The sequence below is a fragment of the Neofelis nebulosa genome, chromosome 6 (genome assembly GCF_028018385.1).
Source record: "Neofelis nebulosa isolate mNeoNeb1 chromosome 6, mNeoNeb1.pri, whole genome shotgun sequence".
NCBI classification, from domain to species: domain Eukaryota; kingdom Metazoa; phylum Chordata; class Mammalia; order Carnivora; family Felidae; genus Neofelis; species Neofelis nebulosa.
Window position 1 is genome coordinate 108,490,209 of NC_080787.1, and position 24,661 is coordinate 108,514,869.

Below are 24,661 nucleotides of genomic sequence, written 5' to 3' on the forward strand. Positions count from 1 at the left end.
TCCAGGCCCGGTGTTAATCATAATGTAAGAGTGTTTTTAATCCATCTTAATTTGGGACATGTTTTACTTTCTACAGGGTAATCCCAGTCTTCAATCCTTATACTTTCTACATTTTCTGAAGCCAAGGAAATTGAAAGACCTTTCGTATCATCATGTGTTTCATTTATAAACTGTCCCAGACCATTTGGAAACCTTCATTTTTGAAACTCGATGTTACTAGTCTAGTTTCTAGTTCTTTTTCTTCTCAGCATATTCTTTCTGTGCTTGCTTTGTGTAAGGATGGCAAAAATGGAACTTTTAATGTCACTGAATATTGTTAAAAATTTCATTAAAGAAAAGAATGTTGGCTTAGCATTTAAGAGATTGGGTTCTAGTTTTGCCTGTAAGATACTGTTAGAGTATCAGTAGACACCAACTCTAAATACTGTTTGTAATATTAAGTTATCATAAAGTAAAAGATCAAATGTGTGAAAAGCATTTCACACAAAATTTCTCTGTGTGTCAGTAACCATAACAGCTGCAGTGGATTGTTGGAACCAGGATTAAAGCAAAATAATTTTAGGCTTATTGTTGCTTTGTGAGGACCTACTTAAAATAATTAGAATTCAGGCATCTTCTTAGACACCTGTTGTGTTATTTGGCTTGGCCTAAGCATAATGTCAAACTTTGGACTGCTACTGATATAAGCAGGGTGGAGATGATTAAATTGCTGTCTCAATTATCTGGTAGTGACAGGTTAATTCTTAAATGACTACAGTATATTATAGTCATTGATTAGGTCAAAATTTAGGAATGTTTTGCTTTCTGAGCTGTGTTGAGTGAGACAAAAGAATGGGAAGAAAAGCTGGATAAGGAAAGTTAGTGTGTTATAGGAGAAGAGAAAGACTTTTAGGGGAAATGAGGCTCAGGAGAGTCATTCAGAACTATCCTGAGAATTGGAACTATGGGTAAACTGAAATATTAGCGGCACCTGCTGAGGGTTGCTCGTGATTTTGCCGTATTGAAAATGCTATGCTCTGAGCTGGGCCAAATGCAGCCTGAAGATTGAAGGGAGTTGACAGTGCTCTGCTGTGTCTGCAACACACTGAACTGGGGGGAGAATGGCTTGAGAGATCATCCACAGACCTCTGAAAGTATAGACTTGTCCAGCGTGTGTCTGTGTGTGAATGAGTGTGTGTGTGTGTGTGTGTGTGTGCATGCATGTGCGTGCGTGCGTGTGTGTGTGTGTGTGTGCTCTGAGCTGTCAGCCCACAGCCCAACACGGGGCTCGAATTCAGGAACTGTGAGATCATGACCTGAGCCAAAGTCGGACTCATAACATACGAGCGCCCTAGATGCCCCCGAGTTGGCCATTCTGGTAAACTCAGTGGCCATTGTTTTACTCAGCATTTCAACATCTTCCAGTAGTCATTCTGCTATCACCTTCAACAATTTTTGCCTTATCTATTTACTTTTTTTTAATATAAACTTTTAAACTTAAATTTGTTGTAAATAGGAATTTTATATCTGCTGTTAAAACTTCAGGTTAGATGTACTAGTTATAGTTTTTCCTAACATACATTGAAATAAGTTGGCATAAAACCTGTCCATCTGTGGTCTACCTAAAATTATCTTCAGAAATGCTCCTTTCATGTTATTCCAACTCTTCACAGAGTGGTACACAGAATGCTGAAGGTAGAAGTTTAAATATATATATATTAAAATAATTTTTTTAATACGTATTTATTTTTTAGAGAGAGAGAGAGAGACAGAGAACACAAGTCGGGGAAGGGGCAGAGAGAGTGAGGAGACACAGAATCTGAAGCAGGCTCCAGGCTCCAAGCTGTCAATGCAGAGCCTGTTGAGGGGCTCGAACCCACGAATTGTGAGATCATGACGTGAGCTAAGGTCAGAGCTTAACCACCTGAGCCACCCAAGTGCCCCCCAGAAGGTAGAAGTTTAAAGAGGAAACCCAAAGACTAGAAATAGGGGCTTTTCAATGGAATTTTCTAGACAGACTTAAGATGGCAGACGTCTCCTTTTAGGTTATCAGCCTCAGTAGTTTGGGTTAGGCTTTAATTAGGTTTAATTTCTTTCTTTTTTATCTTTCTTTCAAAATTATTTTTAGGCTGCAGGAGTTTCTAGGCCTTGTAAATAGTTTGTTTCCTCTATAAGTTTCCCAGCAGAATTTTTTTCTGAAAAATTCTAAACTTGCTTTGGCTTCACATAAGGGGGAATAAGGTTTCTCCTTTCTCATTTTTAGTGATGATATCTACTCTGCCAGTCCTAAGCCCAAGGGTTAATTCAGTTCAGCCAGCATCAGGAGCTGCCTTTTCCTCGTCAAGCACAGTGTTAAGCCCTGTGATACAAAGAGGAAGCTATGGTCCCACCTTCTGTGAGGCATAGCATATAAACCGCCAGAATAGTTCCATGTGATACAAGGGTGTGTCAAATACAGAAGAAATGAACTCTTTGGATAGGTCAACAAAGGCCTTAATCACCGGGAGAGCTGCGAAGGCTGGGTGGTTGAGTGCAATGTAATAAGAAGGCAACATAGTCTGTGACACGATGAACGCTGTGGTCCTTTTCAGGCAGTCTTTGTGATTGTTCTGTGGAATTTCTGTGGGTTCTGCATTGGTCCACATGGTATTCCAACAAGAATTAATGTCTTAAATGTGTGGTAGGTAGCTCACAGCCTTTCTGCCCTCATACCCGCATGTGAATTTGAAGCAATAACTAGGGAACTTTCAATAACAGTTGGCATGTTGAGATGGCATCATTCCCAAAACAACATCTTAATGAGGTTCTGTGCTTCAGGAGCAACTCTTCTTGTTTAAATACACTTAGCCATGACCTACGTAACTGGACGCAATGTGGCAGAAGTGCCTGGGGTCACATCGTGACTCCTACATTGTAAGGGATCCTCTGGAGCGCCCCACTACCTCAGTAACTCTGGACCTGGGTAGGAGGATAGTATGGATAACAGGAGGAGGAAGAGAATAAAACCAATCTGCCTGTAGCTACGTTTAGGGAATGTTGGTATAGGATCTAAGACAAATTCTAGTCTCCCAGTGGGTTCTTAGCCATCCCTCCAAAATCCAGCACCTCACAAACACCTAGAACGTGAGCTACACATTCAAAAATGAGTAGTTGAGAGAAGATCTTCAATTAAGCATCAAAGGAAAAACTCCTAATCCATCTTCACACTGGGTGCCTAAAACCTCCACAGTGTTAATTGCATTGGTAACTGCATCCAGCCTTAGACTTTGGGGGATTTAACATACGCAGGCTCTTGTTTTAATTGTTTGCACGGATATTCAATGAAAAAGAGCAAAAAATAAGCCTCGGAGTGGAGGTGGGGGCAGTGGGGACTAAGCATGACTTCAGACCCAGCCATGTCTCTGTGTTGCCAGAGACCACACCCCTCCTCAGACATAACCACAGAGGACTATTTCTTTTGGCCAGGCCTCTGACCTTGAAGGGTCTAGCCAGCCGCCGTGAAGCTTTGGGTGCTAGACATAATATGAGTAGATTCCAAGAGTTATTTCTATTTTATATATTTTATTTAGCATGGCTATACCAATTTTTTTTTTAATTCATCACAAGTTCTACTCTTGAAATGCATCTAAAATGCTTTGCAAAATTGCTGCCATTGAATTTCATACATATAGTCTAAAACACATTCAGAAATATAAAGAATATTAGAATTAATGGCAGCGTCCATAAGTGATGCCATATTGCCTTTTTCTTGGAGATACAGCAAGTTGAGAATGTGGATTGATCTCCAATGTGTGTTAAATCTTTAGTTTTCTTTCTTGTGAATTTGATGAGGCAGTTTTTCCTTGGAAAAATAGTTTGTGTTCAGCTGGGGAGGTTGATTTTTCTCCATCAGTTTCTCTCTTTAATAATTGAAAACTACTGTTCATTATTTACATAAAACTGTCTTTTTCTGGTCTGCTTTCTATAACCTTTCCCCTCTAAAGAATTTTAAGAATTCCCTGACTTTCCTCTGGGGGATTTTATGCCTGCTTTATCCCAGATGTAGGACATAGACTAGGCTGAGGTTTTCTTTTTTCTTTTCTCTCTCTTTTTTTTTTAAATGTTCTTGTATTTGAAAGACGTTCTTTTAACCTGTGCCACTGAAAAAAGGGTTTTTAAGAAAGTTAAGTGGTTAAGAAAATATGAGCTTGGTTTCAATGTCTGACTTACTGGATGACATACCAAAATCCCATGTGCAAAATAAAAAAGTGGGCAGCGGTGTCAAATAATAAGGGGAAAATGCACACATGTTCTTTCAGCCTTTTGATTCTGGGGTTTTATTTTCTGAGTGAAGGCCTGTCAGTTTCTAGTCCCAGCAGCTCCTTGTCTGGTCTTTCACTGCATACTTGGCTGATGTCAGCCCAGGGATTGCAAGGGCTTGGCTGACGGTTTACCCTGCTTTGTCTTCTCTGTCCCCACCTTCTGCTGACACAAAGAGAATATAGCCTTACTCGTAATATTTTGTCTGCTCACATTCTTACAGATGTATTGATCCTAATCCCTGCTTTAGAATGCAGATTGTTAGGAAGCTGGGAGAGGCCAGAGTAAAGGAGCCTATATGAAGAAAGACAGGATTAGGATGCCTGGGTGTCTCAGTGGGTTAAGCATCCGGCTCTTGATCCGAGCTCAAGTCTTGATCTCAGGGTCGTGAATTCAAGGCCTGCATTGGGCTCCACACTGGGGGTGAGGCCTACTTAAAAAAAGAAAGAAGGAAAGACAGGATTTTTCTTCTTTCCTAATGTCCATTCAGATTCCCAGACAACATTTCACCACCAGCTTTTGGTTACTGTGGTTTTCATATTAATGTCTAAAAACTACCATAAAATCTAAACTTTTTTTGTATGACAAAGTATGAGAAAAATACCAAGGAGAGTTTTTCTTCCCTGCTTGAGCAAATATATTACATGGTTTCCCCAAGTCCAAAGTTCTGTTTCCCTCAGTGAATATATATCTGATGTATCATGTTTAATTGATTAATTAATAAAATTAGATTATTTTTATTTAAGTATGGTTGAGACACAGTGTTACATTAGTTTCAGGTGAACAACTTAGTGATTTGGCAGTTTTGGACATAATGCTGTGCTCACCGCAAACGTAGCTACCATCAGTCACCATACAACGCTATCATAATATCATTGACCGTATTACCTATTATATTGTACCTTTTATTCCCGTGACTAAATTATTAGGTTTTAGTAAGTCTCTTCCTAGTTCAGATTTTTGTTGCATTCTTTTAAAAAAATCTAAATTCATAAGCTTTATTTTTTAAATCTTTAGACCTCATAATACAAGCAAGGTTGTGTTTCCTGTTGGTCATGTTCCCCTGGTTGACATACCCTTTTCTTCCTTTTTCCTCATGTAGGATCTTTCGAAGATGGTTTGGCTGCCTTGGAGACTTGGAGATCTGATGCCACGATGAGGACTCACACACGGGGGGCTCCCAGTGTGTTTTTCATATATTTGTTTTGCTTTGTGTCAGCCTACGTCACCGACGAGAACCCAGAGGTCATGATTCCCTTCACCAATGCCCACTACGACAGCCACCCGATGCTGTTCTTCTCCAGGGACGAGGTGGCGGAGCTCCAGCTCAGGGCTGCGGGCTCCCATGAGCACATTGCCGCCCGGCTTACCGAGGCCGTGCACACCATGCTGTCCAGCCCCTTGGAGTACCTCCCTCCCTGGGACCCCAAGGACTACAGCGCCCGCTGGAATGAAATTTACGGCAACAACCTGGGCGCCTTGGCAATGTTCTGTGTGCTGTATCCTGAAAACATTGAAGCTCGAGACATGGCCAAAGACTACATGGAGAGGATGGCAGCTCAGCCTAGTTGGTAGATTTTTGTCTTTTTCTTCTTACTGTATTAACTCTGTAATTTAAAGAAATGAATTCACTCAGATGCGATTTCGGAGGCCAGATTTTCACATAGGTGTATGTGAGTGGAGGGGAGGAGTTGCTTGTTAATTGTGGTGTCAGCGGCTTATGAATGGTCCACAGTTTCAGAAGACCCAGTGACGTCCATGTTTAAAGTTAGCAGGAAAATATTTAGCTACAGCCTAGCCAAAGAAAACATAATTTGTTGAATTGAGTAAATACTATCATCTCGATTGTTGAGAATTCTTTCCCCCCTGTTTAACAAGCATGTATTATGGTCATCTGGCTTCAGATTTTGCTTGAGTCCCAAGTGGTTAAGACTTTTGCCAACAAGAGATTTTAGCCAGTTAAGATCTCTTTACATTTTATGACAATTAGGAGCTAAAAATGAATGTGATAGGATTAACTGGCAATTTATAAACAAGATCTTATCCAATAACTACCAAACTATACTTATCCAAGAACTACCAACATTAGGAAAACCAGTGTTGTGTAATTATGTGAGGAATTCTAATTACATAATAATTTACTTCAGATTTCCAACATCTGAAAACAAACTTACTACTTCCTTGTTGATTAGCTTAAATTTATTTTATTTGTTTATAGTGAATGTGTCTACCTGCTGTCAGAAAGATAGGCAATGAGTTGATTAGGGATCCTGTGGGTATTCTTACTTGAACTGTGTTTTTTGTTTTTTTGTGTTTTTTTTGTTTTGTTTTCTTTTTTGCTGTTACCACATTTTTATTTTATTTATTTATTTTTAATATAATTTATTGTGAGGTTGGCTCACATACAGTGTATACAGTGTGCTCTTGGTTTTGGTGGTAGATTCCTGTGATTCATCACTTGCATACTTAAACTGTGTTTTAATGCATATTCATGGTATAATTGCACCAAAAAAATACAAATTATATGAAATATCCTTTTAAAATTACAGAGGCTGCTACATTTTTATAGGGCTAGAGACAGCTCATTTTTAAATGCTTAGAAAAAAATCAGTGAATACATATAATGCTGTGATGAGTTATAGCCCACACATCACAGGGGTGAAAAATGGTCATTTGCAAGCTTCCTGAATTCAGTCAATATGGTAATGAAATTTAATTCTTCCTAAATTTCTGCCAGTATCATCAAGAATGCTGTTTGCTTATAGAGTTTGAAGGGTTTTCTGGAATTTCTTAATGAAAAACATTACAGAAGACCTGGTGTTAAATCCATATCAGAGCTGACTTTTTAAGATTCGTTGTTAGGTGCGTATAATCATTTTGAAGCTTATAATATTTTAGGTTGAAAACAACCTTTTTATTTGGTTTGTTTCAAAATTGAGCCATGTATGCAGTAGTTTCTGATTTTGATTTTAATTACTGATTTTACTCTATTCCTGACACCAAGAAAGAAAACAAAATATGTGTGAAATTTATTTGATATTTGAACTATGAGATTATATTATCAAATGTTATAATTACTCATTTGACATTGTGCCATTGGTTAAAAATGGCACCCATTAAATACTTTATTTAGGAAAAAAAAAACCTGTTGCCTATAAAGCTGTTTTTCTTTTCTTTTTAAAAAACGTTTATTTATTTTGAGAGAGAGAGCGAGAGAGAGAGAGAGAGAGCGCACACAAGATGGGGAAGGGTAGAAAAAGAGGGAGAGAGAGAAAATCCCAAGCTGGCTCTGCACTGTTAGCACAGAGCCTGATGTGGGGCTTGAACCCACAAACCGTGAGATCGTGACCTGAGCTGAAGTCAAGAGCTGACACTTAACTGACTGAACCACCCAGGTGCCCTTTCTTGTTTGTTTGTTTGTTTAATGTTTATTTAAATTTGAGAGGGAGAGAGTATGCACAAGCAGTGGAGGAGCAGAGAGAGAGGAAGAGAGAGAATCCCAAGCAGGCTCCGCACTGTCAGCTCACACACTGACAAGGGCTTGATCCCGCAAACCGTGAGATCATGACCTGATTGGACGCTTAACTGACTGAGCCACCCAGGCGCCCCCGTGTTTGAAATTTATTTGGAGATTTTACTCATTGTTCAAGTGACTTTCTAAACTAGAACATCTGTTTAATTCACAAAGTTTTCCTTTTGGCCTTGTTCCATTAAAATGCTCAGTGATGCTCCCCTGGGCCCTTTTCTTATGCCTATAAGAATCTGAAGGTAACGCCAGCGAAGAAGGCTTAGGGGAACATAATGGTGGTGTGTCTTTTATCTGGTATTAAGAAGAAGTACATCTGAGGTGTACATGCATATAAGTTTCTTAATGTGGTTTATTTTTCAGTTGAGTATTTTGTAGGTAAAGAGCTAAAAGGTAACATCTCTATATTCACTTATTTAAGGCTTTGGGGCCATCGTAAAAGAAAAGTTAAAGGAAAATACTATCTAATTATACTGATATAATATATAATATTATATATAATTATATATTTAATATAATATATAATACTAATATAATTATACTGATATAACTGTTACGTGTCCATTTTATATAATGCATACCATAAAGTACAAAGGGAGTCTGAAAGATTGATCCCAAGGGTGGTAGTGATGGAAAAACAAGAGTGTGCAAAACTTCTTTCTTCTTTTAGCATCATACTTGCGTGTGTCTCCCAGTACCCCAATGCGTGGGCTCCACAGAAAGATGAGTCCTGTCTGTGTGCTGTATGTGCCTTTGCAGAGATGCCACATTCTCTCTCACACTCTCCTTGGTTCTTCTGACTTCTTCATAGTAGTAAAAGTAGCAGAGTAATTTAAGCTTGTTCTTAACTTAGTTCTAAAAATCAAATTTAGGGGCCCCTGGGTGGCTCAGTCGGTTAAGTGTCTGACTTCAGCTCAGGTCATGATCTCATAGTTTGTGGGTTTGAGCCCCGCATCAGACTCTGTGCTACAGCTCAGAGCCTGGAGCCTGCTTTGGATTCTGTGTCTCCCTCTCTCCCTGCCCCTGTCCCGCTCATGCTCTGTCTCTGTCTCTCAAAAATAAATAAATGTTTTAAAAAAATTTAAAATAAAAGCAAATTTGAAAAGATGTCATTTTTAACCTCTATATAAAGTGGCAAATCATTTTCAGCTTAGATCTCATCTTCCAAATGAGAGCTAGAATTTGGGCTGCAGTTGGCTCTGTACTAGATGAAAGCTTGATGAGAGCTTGGGACGCCTGGTGGCTCAGTTGGTTAAGCATCCAACTCTTGATTTTGCTCAGGTCATGATCTCATGATTGTGGGATCGAGCCTTGCATCTGACTCTGCACTGAGCGTGGATCCTATTTGAGATTCTCTCCTTCTTTCACTGCCCCGCCCTACCTCAAAAAAAAAAAAAAAAAAAAAAAGAACTTAATATGAAATCATTTGGAGAAAGCTTAGTGACCTGATACCCTAAATCTAGAGCTGGTAACAATAGAAATGCATTTTGATTCACTTAAAGTAAATTCATTTTTTGTATAATTCAATTTTTATATAGTGTCACCTAGTCACTAGAGCAAGTTCTGTGTATGTCATTGGCCTTTGGGGGTATTCTCATTTATAAATGGTTGCTTTCTGCCTTCAGACCTTACATAGTTAAAAAGAACACAGCCAGGGGGTGCCTGGGTGGCTCAGCTGATTACTCATCTGACTCTGGATCTCAGCTGAGGTCAGGACCTCACGGTTTGTGAGTCCAAGCCCCACATTTGAGCCCCATACTGGACTCTGCACTGACAGCATGGAGTCTGCTTGGTATTCTCTCTCTCTGCCCACTTGTGTTCTCTGTCTCTGTCTCCCAAAAATAAATGAATAAATAAACATTTAAAAAAAAAAAGAACACAGCTAGACTTCAAATAAATATTCTCCATCAGTCCCCCGCGCACCTCCCAGAAGCTTAAAATTTAAGGTAGGAAAAAAATAAAAGCAGTTCTTAGTAAGGATTTAAAGAAATATCCAGAAAGTCAATTTTTGGAGTTTTGGGAGTCAGCATATATTACTCTACTTTCCTAAAATTTTCATGTGTATATTTTCATTTACTTATTTCTACTATACCTTTCCTCCCACAAGACTGAGGAAACAAAATACAAAATATAAGATTGAAATTAGAAGTAGCTGAGAAAGAAAGGGAAAGAAAAAGGTTGGGGATATCAGCTGAATTAAGAATGAGACCGTTGTAAAATGTTGTCCCTCACAGACCATGGGTGGGCCAAAGTGGGCCTGGCGTTTTACGACAGCAAAGAGAGTAGGCTTCGTTAGTTCTGAAGTGTAGGGTGTCCATGATATCAAAAACGGATCAGTTATTTTACAGAACTACTACCTTTGACCCAAGCGCCAGACAGAAATGTCTCCTGCGGTTTTGGGGAAGAATCTTCCCAATGATCTCATGAACACCCTTACAGTGCACGTGTGATGAGTTGCTTGCATGGTGCTGTTTTTTACGCCAGACCAGACGAATGTTAAAGGCAGGGTTGTGTCTTTGGCTCACGCATGTATCCTCCAGCTCGTAGCATGGCATTAAGTAGATTTCTGTCCAGTGAATGAATATACCATAGCATCCCTGGATAAAGCATCTCCAAAGTGAAGTTCATTGAAATACAGGGATGTATGGTTCAGCCTCAGACCACTTTTTTTTCCCTAGTCTAGCTTAATCCTTCAGTAGAATTTTGTATATGTATCGGGCAGGCTCCCTGTACATTGTGTATCTCACTCAAGCTAGCGATCATTAGGTACCATTACACTCCTTAGGAAGTTCTTGCAGGGATCTATAGCTAAAAACAAACAAAGGAAGTAGAAAAAAACTCACTTGTGATTATTGGAAAACACTACAGATCTTTAACCGCTTAAGAAACGCGCAGTTAAGTTGATCCTATTTTACTTAATAATATGAAGAGATGAATGCATTTAAAAGAGATTTAAGATAAGATTGTAACAAAAAGGATTTGTTGTTCAGCTCTAGTTGATAGCATATAGCGATCCTGTGTGCATTTCCAGGCAACAGGCTTTTTTGTCTAAGCATTGTACACCCTGGGGAACGGGCCTTGCATAGTGGTCTTTGGAGGCAAAACAGTGCTGGCAAGAAACTGAGGTTTCCACAGGTTTAAAAACCTGCCATTTTATTCGCCATGCATCCTTTGGCAGGTGTTTTACCCTGTAGAAACCTCAGTTTCTTCATCTATAAAATGTGGATGAGCCTTCCTGTGCAAGATAGTTCTCGGGATTAAATGAGATAATGCATGTAAAGCTTTTAGCATTATGTACCTGGTCTGTAGCTTTACTAAAAAGTCTATTATCTTTAGATATGAACATGCAGCTTGATTCTCAAGTTTCTTGATACACACTACTCCATTTTACCTGCTCTGTCACTCCGGAGTTGTGTTTTTGAGAAGGATTCATTGTGAATCATGCTTTCTTCTTTCTTTATAGTATTTTTGCTTACTTATCGTCAGAAAATAAATCACAGAGGAAAGAAATTACTTCATTCTTGCATTGGAGCCAGTCAGCTACAGGAAATCAGAACTGGTGAGGGAAACAAAGAAAGTTGAACTTTGGGACAGAGAAGTAATTGTACTTTGATTTGCAACAGACTGAGTACTAAATCCTTGCCTATGAATCGCAACTTCTGGACAGTGATATCCGAGAGTGTATTTGCAAAATAAAATAAAATAAAATAATAAAATGAAGGAGAGGAAAAAAAGAAAAAAGAAAGGAAAGCCTCTGGCATATGGAAATGAACCAATCAGTCTTATTCCTGTACATTCCAAAATGAAGTGTGTGCCTGTCTTTCTCAGTGTGGCCTGCTGGCTCCGAGTGCAGTTCCCTACAGCTGTTTTGCAGACTTTTTACTTTTCTAAGTTGTTCGGTAAGGCTGGGAATCAAAGGAAGGGGGAGGGTGTAGCTGGGTCCCAACACGCGCAGCCACAGCACTGTGAGTAAAAAGATCAGGTTTTCCTCTCCTGACTTTACAGTGGTGAAGACTGGGAGGCTTAGCCCAGAATGCACCTGGAAACCATTGGATTCCTGGGAAACAAATGTTGCGCTCTCAGAAAACCCAGCCCTCAGTTCTCCTGCCTTTTTGTCATTCCTGTTTCTCCTTCCTTTTACCCTTTCCCTTATCGATTTGCCGCTCTTTTTCTCTCTTCTTCTCATTCTGTGATCTAAAAGAAGTGATCCCCTTTTACCCTACTTCAGATCCTTGAAAATAGAAGGCTAAAACTGATGACTATGAGGCTTTTGATGATAGTCAGATGTTTTATAAAAGAGAGCCTACATTTATTTTATTTATTTTTTTAAGTAAACTCTACCCCCAATGTGGGGCTTGAACTCATGACCCTGAGACCAAGCGTTGCATGCTTTCCTGACTGAGCCAGCCAGGCTCCCCGATTATCAAATTCTTAAAAATGTATAGAAACACATGTTAGGAACCTGGCCACTGGGAATTCTCTTCTTGAAGGCTATTTAATAAGCGGGTTGTTGCCAGTATAATAATAAACGAAGACATTGGGTAAGGATTGAGGTCAGGTGACCCATGGTGGGAGGAAGCATGTGAAGAGTGGCTAATTGAGAGGTGACGTCGGGTGTGCGGGTTAGCCGAGCATCTCCTTTGGGGTATGATTGTTCGATACACAACAAGCAAAGTGTTCTCCACCTATTATTTCAACTGCTGGTGAGGATAAAGTAGTTTTAACAACGCTTCTTTCTAACAACAAATTTAGACGTTCTACAGCAGCTATGATCATACACAAGTGAGCAGAAATCCCAAGTTAATTTTTCTGGTTTTCTTGTTGTTTGACTCTCAGAGTCCGTATTGGTGATGAGTGACTCTCTCTCCTACCCCTCCTGCCCTTTTAGTGTCATTTTGCCTTTTTAAGTGTAACATGGGCTTTTAGAGTTCCCAGAGGGAGCCATGCTTAAGGCCAGAGGAATTCTTGTTCATCTTTTGATAGAGCTCTAAGTCAGTGCTCCTCACCCCATATATACAAACAGGGGCAACACAAGTGGTCCATGTGGTCTTTACAATCTGGACGCTTAAGTTTTTCTAATATGAAAAACTTGCCAAGCATGATGTTTGAATTTTTTGCATTTCTTGCCCCTTATCTGGAGGGAAAACGTTAATTGACAAGCGCTGCTCATGTGTCTGTATTCTGTTCCAGTGATGCTTCATAGTCATTTTTTTTAAAAGTTGGCTTTCTCTGTTAGGTAAAATAGCAATCAATTTAATACTACTTAAGATGTAGGGTCTTCAGGCACCTGGGTGGCTCAGTCGGTTGAGCGTCCGACTTCCGCTCAGGTCACGATCTCGCGGTTCATGAGTTCGAGCCCCACGTCAGGTTCTCCACTGTCAACTTGTCAGTACAGAGCCTGCTTTGGATCCTCTGTCTCCCTCTTTCTGCCCCTCCCCACCCCATGCTCTCTCAACAATAAATAAATCTTAAAAAAAAAGGAGGGGGGGTCTTGCCAACATTAGGTTCTTACTAACGCCGTACAGATATTTCTAACTCCTAGAGAGTAATAATGATGTGAGTATGCCCGTGGAGTCTCTTATAAGTGAATAGTTGATTTTACCTTGGTTATCTTCAGAGTGGCTTTTTATTTCTTCCTCTCCTTCTGCCATATCCATTGAGGGAACATGTTTTAGCCATGCTTAACACAGTCTGCCTCATCCATCTTTCCTTTTCCTTTCCAGTGTCAATATGCTGCATTGGGACAGCAGGAGGAGACATTGTCAGGGGCCTCCAGATCACTGCTTATCCCACATAAGCCTGTGGTTTAGCTTTGTGTGTGGGATGGCTTGGGGGGGAGGTATCAGGAAGAGGGAAAATAGGTAGAAGCTTATAATATTAGTCCAGGAAGGAAATGAAGACCACAGTTAAGACAGTGAGGATGGTGAGGGGCACCTGGGTGGCTCAGTTGATTAAGCATCTGGCTCTTGATTTCAGCTCAGGTCATGACATCACAGCTCGCAAGATCGAGCCCTGCATTGGGCTCTGTGCTGACAGCACAGAGCCTGCTTGGGATTCTCTCTCCTTTCTCTTTCTCTTTCTCTTTCTCTTTCTCTTTCTCTTTCTCTTTCTCTTTCTCTTTCTCTTTCTCTTTCTCTTTCTCTTTCTCTCTCTCTCTCTTTCTCTCTCTCTCTCTCTCTCTCTCTCTCTCTCTCTCTTTCTCTCTCCCCACCCTCTCTTGCAAAATAAATAAAAAAAAAAAAAAAAAAAGGACCGTGAGGGTGGAGAGAAGAAGGAATGATTTTAAAAGACACTTAGGACAGAGAAGCTGCACAGGGATTGACTGGATACAAGATACTTTCTCACCATGTAGTTCTTTCATCAGAATTCTATAGATGTCCTTTTTTTGGGCAGGGGGAGTTAAAAATTGTCTTTATTTCCTCTTAATCTTAGGGTCATGAGTTTGGGCATCACATTGGACACAGAGCCTACTTAAAAAATGAAAAATTAAACAATGGTCTATTTCATATCTGTAAAAAATCATACTACAGGTCCAATTCATTTATAACAAATATACAAACAGATTAGGGTTTTTTTTTTTTAAACATTTATTTATTTTTGAGAGACAGAGCAACCAGGGGAGTGGCAGAGAGAGAGGGAGACACAGAATCTGAAGCAGGCTCCAGGCTGTCAGCACAGAGCCTGATGTGGGGCCTGAACCCACAAACTGTGAGATCATGACCTGAGCTGAAGTCAGCTGCTTAACCAACTGAGCCACTCGGGTGCCCCAAGTTTTTTTTTAATTGAAGTACAGTTGACATACAATATTATATTAGTTTTAGCTGTACAACAAATAACTCAACAATTATATGTTATAAAATGTTCACCACAAGGAGTATAGTTACCATCTGTCACCATATGAAGTTATTATAATATTATTGACTATATTCCCTGTGCTGTACTTTTCATCCCTGTGACTATTTTATTTCTAGAAGTTTGTACCTCTTAATCCCCTTTACCTATTTTGCCCATCCCCCCCACATTCTTCCCCTCTGGTACCTACCAGTTCTCTGTATTTATGAGTCTGTTTTTGTTTTGTGTATGTGTGTTTGTTTATTCATGTGTCTTTTTTTGACTGATTTATTTCACTTAGCATAATAGCCTCTACATCCATCCATGTTGTCAAGAATGGCAAGATTTCATTCTTTTTATGGCTGAGTAATATTCCGTCTCTATACACACCACATCTTCTTTATCCATTTATCTATCAGTGGACACTTAGGTTGCTTCCCGATCTTGGTTATTGTAAATAATGCTGGAATAAACATGGGATACATGCATCTTTTTGAATAAGTATTTTTGTTTTCTTTGGGTAAATACCCAGAAGTGGAATTACTCAATCATATGGCATTTTTATTTTTAATTTTTTGAGGAACCTCCATACTGTTACCATAGTGGCTGTAGCAAACTACATTTTCACCAAAAGTGCATGAGGGTTCTCTTTTCTCCATATCTTCACCAACACTTAATATTTCTTGTCTTTTTGTCACTAGCCATTCTGACTGATATGAGGTAACATATAGGTATTCTTAAAAAGACAGATCCCTGGGCCCTACACAGACTCCGTGAATCACCGTCTCTTGGAGCCAGCCAAACCACCCCCAACCCCATGTGATTCTGAGACACACTAAAATTTAAAAAGGGAAGGAAAGGGACGTTTTAAAAAATGGTACTTGGCTTTTGTCTTGGGTGAAATGGTTGCACACCGATGCCCAGATGAGTTAGGGAATATGGGAGAGAGAAGATTGTTCACTTTTTCACGTCTTCTGGCGTCACTGTTTCTTCTGTCTACTTTATCTGTCTCACTTTGTCTCTGTTGATATCAGCCAATGATGTGGACAGATGCATTTCAAAGCCCTCTGCCTGGGTTAACCAGCACAGAGGCTCAGAGACACCCTTGGTGGATATCTTGTGTGTATTTATTACTGTACATACTTGGGCCTCCTGTAAGTTCAGTGTCTTACATTTTCACCTGTCCTGTGGCTTCTGCACTGCCGCTGCTAGTCTCTACCTCCACCATTTTTCTCCTCCCTCGTTTATTCTGTTGTTCACTCTTGCCACTCTGTGATTGCATTTTGCTATTGTTGTTTGTGTCATTGTTGAATGTGGGTAAGCTTTTCAGGAAAAAATATCTTTAGGTGTCAAAAAAAAAAAAAAAGGTCAGCCTATTGTCATCATGAAACATGTCCCTGTCCAGAGCTTACAGATTTTTGGTCTTATTTTTCCTAGAATTTTGTGATTTTAGTGTTTTAAGCTTTTCACTGACAGGCATTGATGTGCATCTCCCCCGTGGTCCACTTGGATCATACGGGACCGGCATTTACAACTCTGCCCTTAGTCTACTGGCAGTAAGTTTACAAACCAGCTCTGAGTTGGTCTTTCTGCCTACAGAAAGATGTATCTGTTCCTTTCCTTCCTCCTTCCCCTCCAACCCTACCCAGACTGCAAAATCCAGTTTAATTTCTCCTTTCTCCATAACATTTTCTCTAGCCCGTTATCCTTCTCAAATCCCACAGTTATTACTTTTCATGTGACTTGTGGGTTTGCAATGGTAAGTGGGTTGTTTACTACTTGGTTCTCTGATCAGGAATATATATCTTCAAGATGCAGCCCACTCACAGTGTTTTTCCAGAAACATCCTGGGCTGTAGCTTCTACCCATACCTTCTCGACTGATCCAGATATGCCAAGGGAGCCATGCAGACTTCTTATAGGATGTTTTGTCTGTCCAGTAATTCTTGCTTTATTTGTTTGCCTATCCTACTGGCACATAGGCTTTATGAGGGTAGCACCATCATCATGTTTTACTTTTGAGTCCTGAGAGCTATAATATGGTCACCAAGATGCTAATAAATTCTACTGAAGGAATGAATGAATGAATGAATTTTTATTGAGAGTCTGAGCTTACCAAGAGCTGAAGTCCTGGATCTGTATACATCTTTGCATCAGATTTGGTACCTTGTACACCGTGGATGCTCATATTTGTCTGCCTCACTTTAGCTCCTCAGGCCTGCATGTCATCAGCCTGTAATCACAGAGGTATTGTTCCTTGGCCCAGTTGAAGGCCAGTAGAAGGTATGTCAGGATTTGACATCTCAGTGGATAGTTTACCGGGAGAGTCAGATTACCTGCTCTTTGAAGTGCTCCCGAACCTGGTATTCTCTTCTCCCCAGGTCCTCAAATTTTGGCATCTGGCATCTTAATATGTATGTAATATTCATGGGTGTTCCCTATCAGGTAACCTCAGTAGGCATTTTGTTTTTGTTTCTGTTTTCCCATTAAAGCCACCCGCTTCAGTCTTCTAAATGTTTGGTAGTGATGTTAGGCAGTGGGAGGTGATAATATATTGGAATTAGAGCAAGGGCTGGGAGCCCGACTGCCTGTGTTCTAATCCCATTTATGGATTCTGTGACCTGTAGCATGTTAGTTGGCTTCTCATGGTTCAGTTTCCTCACCTATGAATTGATGATAAATATAATACGTCATAGTAGAGCATTAAATGAGTTAATGAAAGATTACCTAGCATAAGGTTGTTACCTTTATTACTTTGCTTATATTTTGTTTTCTTATAAGTTGATGCCAACAAAGGTAATTTTCATTTATAATAAATATATGTACATATTCATTTTATGTATGTGTACTGTGTACTTATTCTGTTCTAGGCATCGTGCTAGGGATTGGCGATATGAAAATTTGAGGGCGTGTTCTACATCTTGCCTTGTTGTTGACCTATGGAAGATAGCCACTAGTGAACAAATATGAATGCAGATGATAAATGCTGTGACTGGGAACGTACAGTGTGTAATGGGTAGGTAGAGAGGTACTTTAACTCAACATCAGAGCATCAGGGAAGACTTTCGCACTAGGGCCTGGCAGACAAATAGGAATCAGCCAAGTGAAGGGGAAAGAGAGTGTGTTTGATTGTTTCAAGCAGAAGTCCCTGATGTTCAGAGGCCATGACATAAGAAAGCACAATGCTTTTGGGGCGCCTGGGTGGCGCAGTCGGTTAAGCGTCCGACTTCAGCCAGGTCACGATCTCGCGGTCCGTGAGTTTGAGCCCCGCGTCAGGCTCTGGGCTGATGGCTCGGAGCCTGGAGCCTGTTTCCGATTCTGTGTCTCCCTCTCTCTCTGCCCCTCCCCCGTTCATGCTCTGTCTCTCTCTGTCCCAAAAATAAATAAAAAACGTTGAAAAAAAAAAAATTAAAAAAAAAAAAAAAAAAAAAAAAAGAAAGCACAATGCTTTTGAAGAACTGAAAATGTCATGTAGGGAGGAGACTAGCATGTGTGGAGACTTTGAGTAGGAAGCCCGGTGCTACAAGGCCTCCTCTGCCATGTGAAGGAAGGAGCTTGGACTTTTCCTCACAAGCACTGTGAGGCCATTGAAGGGTTTTAACAGGGCAGTGACATGGTCCAATTTGTGTGTGTGGATGTTTTAACCTGTTCAGTGCAAAATAAAAGGGAATACCATATGAACAAGTGTGTAGTTTCATAAGGTAACTGAAGGAAATTTCCCTGGTAACCACAGCACAGACCCAGACATAGCACTTTGCCTGCCATCCTGAGAAGGCAGCACTGTGCCTGCCTCCACAGCTGAGAAGTCATAGCTGTCCCCACAAAGCTTACCCTGACTTCAGTCATCGTGCCCTCGTGTTCTGTTATACTTCATTCAGTTGTGCCTCCCTGGGTACAAGTTCAGTCTTCAGTCTTGCTCGTTTTTTAAAGGTTTCGTCTTTTTTCTATGTGCCGTTTCTCCACCATCTCTTTACTTTTGTTACAATTTATCTGTGGAAGAACCTGGGCCCTTTGATCTACGCAGCCTCCCGCAGTCTGGATGTTGCTGATTGTATGCTCAAGGAGTCCCTCCACCCTGGGTATTTCTTGAAACTGACAGCAGGATGCTGAGCTGGAGCCAACTGTTGTGATCACTGTGACACAAGCGTAGGTGGTGGTTGTTTTCTCATCAGGGGACATAAAAGGGCTGCTGTTTTCTCCATGTGACAGATATGTGTTTTAGGAAGAGTCTGGCCACATGTGGAGACTAGCTTGCAGAGGTCAGACCAGAAAGACCAGTTAGGCCTTTTGTGTTTATCCAGATGAGAGCCTGGAATAGGGGCTCTGAGAATGGAAAGCAATGCTGGGCTCCAGAAAATCTCAAGAATTCAAGTGTATAAGACTTGACAACTGTATGGGAAGACAGGACAGAGGAATTTCTTTCTGGGATGCTGAGAGAATGGCCAGACCTTTCAGTGAGATTGCAACATTTGGAACTGTTAGAGAATGCCAATAAAAGGTTGGTTCTAGATATACTGAGTATGAAGCACCTGTAAGCCCAAGAGGAGAAGTCGAGTTTGCCACTCTCAAGCATGTTTTTTTTTTTTTTTTTAACGTTTATTTATTTTTGAGACAGAGACAGAGCATGAACGGGGGAGGGGCAGAGAGAGAGGGAGACACAGAATTGGAAGCAGGCTCCAGGCTCTGGGCCATCAGCCCAGAGCCCGACGCGGGGCTCGAACTCACAGACAGCGAGATCGTGACCTGAGCCGAAGTCGGACGCTCAACCGACTGAGCCACCCAGGCGCCCCCTCTCAAGCATGTTTTTAGCCACTTCCTGTTTATCGTCAGTGTTGTGACTTAAAAAAAAAAATGTCACCACAAAAAAAGATTTTTTCCAAGAGAAAAATGGGCTTCAAGTACAATATACAGTTTCTGTTGATGATAGAAAAAATGTAGAAGGAAAGTTCAAAGAAGGTCAGATGTAATTAAAGTAGGCCTACCATAATAAATAAATGAATAACAATTGGAAGAATGAAAAGGCAAGGCCCTAAGGGAGAATTATAGCCACTTGGGTGTCTTCACGTTGTTCTTTTGGAGCTGAAACCAAAATGAAACATCATACAGGCGGCACTGCAGGAGGAAAGCATCAATTGGAGCGGATTGGCCTCTTTGTTCTAAAGTTAAAGGAAGAGGGGCGCCTGGGTGGCTCAGTCGGTTAAGTGTTTGATTTTGGCTCAGGTCATGATCTCGTGGTTCATGGGTTTGAGCCCCATGTCAGGCTCTGTGCGGACAGCTCAGAGCCTGGAGCCTGCTTCAGATTCTGTGTCTCCCTCTCTCTGCTCCTTCCCCAGCTCACACTCTGTCTCTCTCTCTCTCAAAAATAAATAAACATTAAAAAAAATTTTCTTTTAAGTTAAAGAAAGAAAAAGAAAAGATTCTTGAGGAAGTGTGGATAACCACTGGGCTTATAACAATTGAGTGAGCAATTTTGAGTTCGTTTCTGTTGATTCATTTACAGGAAATTCACTCTTAGAAGAAAAAATCTGGGGAAAGGAAAAAGATAATAAATACACACAAAGAAATGAAAATAACTAAAAACAAAACAAAAGAATAAATCCAGAGATATTCTGAAAACTTTATATTAACTTGAATATCTTCCTGCCCTAAACTTGTGGCCATAATTTTGAAAAAGATGGAGTTTACTATTTTACCTTCCTTAGAGAGTTTGTTGACCTGGGAGAGATTTTGAAGTATTACTGAATCCAGTTTGAATCTTTTCCTCTTACTTTTTACCACGGCCTGTCACTGGTCACAGAAGATGGAGAGGATGTGGTTGCTTTCAACATTTGGGGTGGGGTCAACTTTTATTTTCAAAATGATGTAACTCTAGATCTAAAACTTGGGAGTGTTTAATGCTCATGGCATGTTGTCTATAGTTTACAAGTTTGGCTCACAATTGAAATTTAGTTTATTCATTAATTTTGTTTTCTGGCAACATGTGAGCTAGCACATCTTCCAAATTTGTTATGATTCACAAAGAAAAATCTTAAAGTGACTTTTTCCACTTTACTGCCAGATTACTTTTTAAGAAGTACTTAAACTGTGTCTTGAGGACATGAAATAAAATAAACATTGGTACCCGACCGCTGTTCATAGGCATTATTTCATTGTCTCTCTTGAATGTAATTGGCTTCAAAGCAAAACACAATTGCTTTGGGGAAAAACAAAGCATTTTGCTATGCAGAAAAACATAGTGATAAATTATTTTTCATTCCTGAATTGACTGCCTGTGCCTGTGTGGTGTGTTCTGTCCGCCTTTATCCTACGGTAACTTCTGCCCTCTACTTTGAATCCGACTGAACTTGTCTAGTGTTCTGGGTTCCTTCCTGGTGATCTCACGATGGGATTTCCCAGTGTTGGCTTGGCCCTGTGCTGGAAAGTGTTCTGGGCAGGCTGGGTCTCAACAAAGCTCCACCCATTGAAGCAGGCCCTGGGCCCAGGTCCTCTCTGCCTGCAGGATGCATCTGGCCAGCTGCTTGTTTGGTGTGGAGTTTATCCTCTGAGACCTTTGCAAACCTTTCTGATTGTGACGCATAGGAAGAGAAAAATGTTGGCATCACAACTCAATACACAGGTACCTTTAACTCTACATTTGTAAATATGTAAGCGAAAGTTGCACGAATTGGCCCTTGCATTTAAGTCATGCTTCGCACTCTACAGTTTTCTATTCTGTTCCATTTCATTAAATTCTACTAAAATGTGTTGGTCATAGCCCATTATATTTACTTCATAATCTGTTAATAGCTTCTGATTTAAGATTTGAAAACTCTCCCGAACATTCTGATAAACATGATTCCTTTTCAGAGAACCCTTTCTTAATATCCTTCTTCGTAAATATCACCAGTGAGGGGACTGTTTCACTCTGTGAGGTGGCCTCTTTATTCCTTATTTTGAGTGTTTAGAGTACTTGTTCCTAAAATATATTAGGAAGGGTCTTTTATTCATTAGGAAAGTGTGCAAATCTGTGATTAATGATTACATTTCAGGTTTTCAGCACTAAGTGGAATAAATTCTGCAACACGTTGTTTCCAATTGGTGCCCAGAATAAAATCAGCCACAGCTCATTTACTGTTATAAAACCTTTAAAAAGGCATACTGTAAAATAGAAAAATTTTGACAAAGCATTAAAAAATGGGAATTTGGAGTAAATATTAACCTTACTGAGGAAATCATAAGAGAAAGTTAAATATCTTTTCATGTATCCTAACACCTTAAAGTCTGCCTCATTTTGGTTTTGATATTTTCCTACCATTAGGGCAACAAGATTTAGCAATTTGAATACAGTTTTTGCCATTGTTAAGGTGTCCTTTACTTTTTAAACTTTCTATTGCAAATAATTCTTTACTTTTTTGCATGTTGTGTTGCCAGAATATTAGGGGATTGATCTTTAAAATAAATGGGACTAGGAGCGCCTGGGTGGCTCAGTCGGTTAAGTATCTGACTTTGGCTCAGGACATAATCTCACAGATTGTGGGTTTGAGCCCCACGTCGGGCTCTGTGCTGACAGCTCAGAGCCTGGAGCCTGCTTCGGACTCTGTGTCTCCCTCTCTCTCTCTGCCCCTCCCCCCCCCCAAAATAAATAAACATAATTTAAAAAAACGTTTATAAATAAATGGGAGTAACCTCATGTTCAGGTAGAAAAGGATCTGAAATTCTTTATGAAATTCTGAATTCTTTATGCTGGAATGGCATAAAGCAAAGAACCAGTTCCATTAATTTATATGGAAATATTTTTTAGTGTTCCCAGACCCAAAAAATAACCTGTCTTAGGCTGTTCTGATAACTTAGGGCACATCTTGCTAATGATGTGCAAAAGACATCCAAATAAAGCAAAGATGCTCACAGACACAGTTCAAGTTTTGGCATATGGATGCTGAGATACCAAGTGTGGTTCCCAGGGAAGGATCCTGGTGGTGCCACTCTTGCTGCTTGGGGCGTGTGCTGCCTCTAATGGCTTGCTACAAGACAAGTGCTGAACGCTATTTTCGCTTTTCCACTTTTTTTTGTCAAAGGGAAAACCTTGAAATTTCCTTCAGCTAGCAAAAAAATGCGTACTAATGTAGGTCTTTCATAAAAGTAAAGTTGCATAATCCAGACTTTGGAAAGGTGGGAGAAGCCTGTATTCTTAACCATTGATCTTCTTGAAGAAGTAGCCGCCAGAGCCTTTTGACTTGTGATGATGTGGCTCTGCTGTAAAGCTGTTGATTTGTTTTCCTTTTCTATCTTGTGTTGGATTCCTTGTGCTGTCTTCTTTTGGGGTACATATCCTCATTTGGTGGAGCAATTCTCCATTGGTTTCCAGAGAAAGTGTTCACGAGAGGTAGATTTTGAAGCCTCACATATCTGCATGTGTTTATTCTGTCCTCCAGCTTGAATGTAACTTGGCTGGGTATGGAATTATACTCTGGAAATTGTCTCCCTGAGTTTCAAAGGTGTTGTTCCATTGTCTTTGAACTTTTAGTGTGCTGTTGAGATATCCGATGTCACTCTGATTCTTGATGGTTTGAACGAAACTTTTTTTTCTCTCTGAGGCTTTTTTGGGTCTTTTCTGTCACCACTGTTATGAAATTCTGGGTGTTGATTTGGAATGGTTCTCTTTGCATCCCTGTCCTGTTGCACCTGACGGACTCTTTCAGTCTAGAAACTCCTGCATTGTAGTTCTAGGAAATTTTCTTGATACGTTTGATTTCTTCCTCTTTGTTTTTCTTTCTTTCTCTCTCTTTCTTTTTTTTTTTTTTTTTTTTTTTTGCTTCTCTTCTTGGTGAGATATTCAACCTCTAGGACCAATCCTCTGATGTTCTTTTCTGTTTTCTATGTCATTGTCTCATATCTCTGTTTCTTGATATTTCTTCAACTTTCATTTAACCTAATTAAGCTTGTCTTTCTGTTACTTTTCATTTTCAAGAGTTCCTTTTTGTTTTAAAATTTTTTCTAGCTGCATTTATCATTTTGTTAATCTGGGCCTCTTCTTTCCTATTATGGGATTTCCTTAAGTCTCTGGTAGTAATTGACTGCCTATTCATATGTGTGGAGCTTTATATTAGTTTCCTGTTGTGGTTGAAACAAATCACCACAAACATAGTGACTAAAACAATACAGACTTATCTTACACAAGACAAGATATAAGGTTAGATTCTGACTTGGGTCTCACAGGGATAAAATTAAGGTGTTAGTAGGACTCCATTTCTTTTTGGAGGCTCTGGGATGAGCTTTATCTAGCTTCTAGAGGCCACATAAATTCCTTTGCTCTTGGCTCCCTTCCTACATCTTCTAAGCCAGCAACATCGCATCTCTCTGATTTTTTTCTCTGGTCACATGTCTCTATGACCACAGCCAGGAAAGGTTCTTTGTTTTTGAAGACTCATGTGATTGGATTTGGTTCATCTTGATAAACTAGGATAATCTGCCACCACAGCCCTTAATTTAATCACGCCATCTGGGAGTTAGGATGTGGATATCTTTGAGGGGACCATTGTTCTGCCTACCACAGGTTCTAAACAGCGGATTATCCATTCTATGTTTGTGTTGGGGAGGAAGTTTCATGTACTATAAGGTTGATAACAATTTGGTTCCACCTCTTTCCTTTGGAAACTTTGATGTCAGAATCTTTATATCTTTAATCTAGGTCATAGAGTACTTAAGCTTTGTGTATCATGTTATGTTTGCAATAGATGACATTTTTAATTTTGTATGTCATGAAATTCATATTGAATTTTAGAAGAAAAATAAATATATAAAGATAAACACAATTATTATAACTGATGAGCCACTGTCAGAGCCAACATTTATAAATTTTTGTTTTTTTCTGAACTTAATTTGAAAACTTTCATAAATGCATAGAAGTTAAGGAATTATGTAGTTATATCTACTTACATATTCATTTCCTGTATTCAACAATTATTTGTATTTCTAGAGTCAATTTTCCCTTGGTTGATTTTCTCTTACTACTTGTCTCTTGTATTTCATAGATTTTTGTCTTTATTAT

General features: G+C 39.8%; 1 protein-coding gene across 4 annotated transcripts in view; it reads left to right on the forward strand.

The window, feature by feature from the left end:
- DSE (dermatan sulfate epimerase) overlaps window positions 1–24,661 on the forward strand; it is an 81,706-nt gene that overhangs the window by 23,023 nt on the left and 34,022 nt on the right. For 3 of the 4 annotated variants that reach the window (XM_058735033.1, XM_058735035.1, XM_058735034.1), the window contains exon 2: window positions 5,381–5,849. In XM_058735033.1, the coding sequence (XP_058591016.1) occupies window positions 5,381–5,849 (469 nt within the window). Of the gene's footprint in view, window positions 1–5,380; window positions 5,850–24,661 lie in introns of those variants that run through there. The other variant, XM_058735036.1, reaches the window with a different exon arrangement.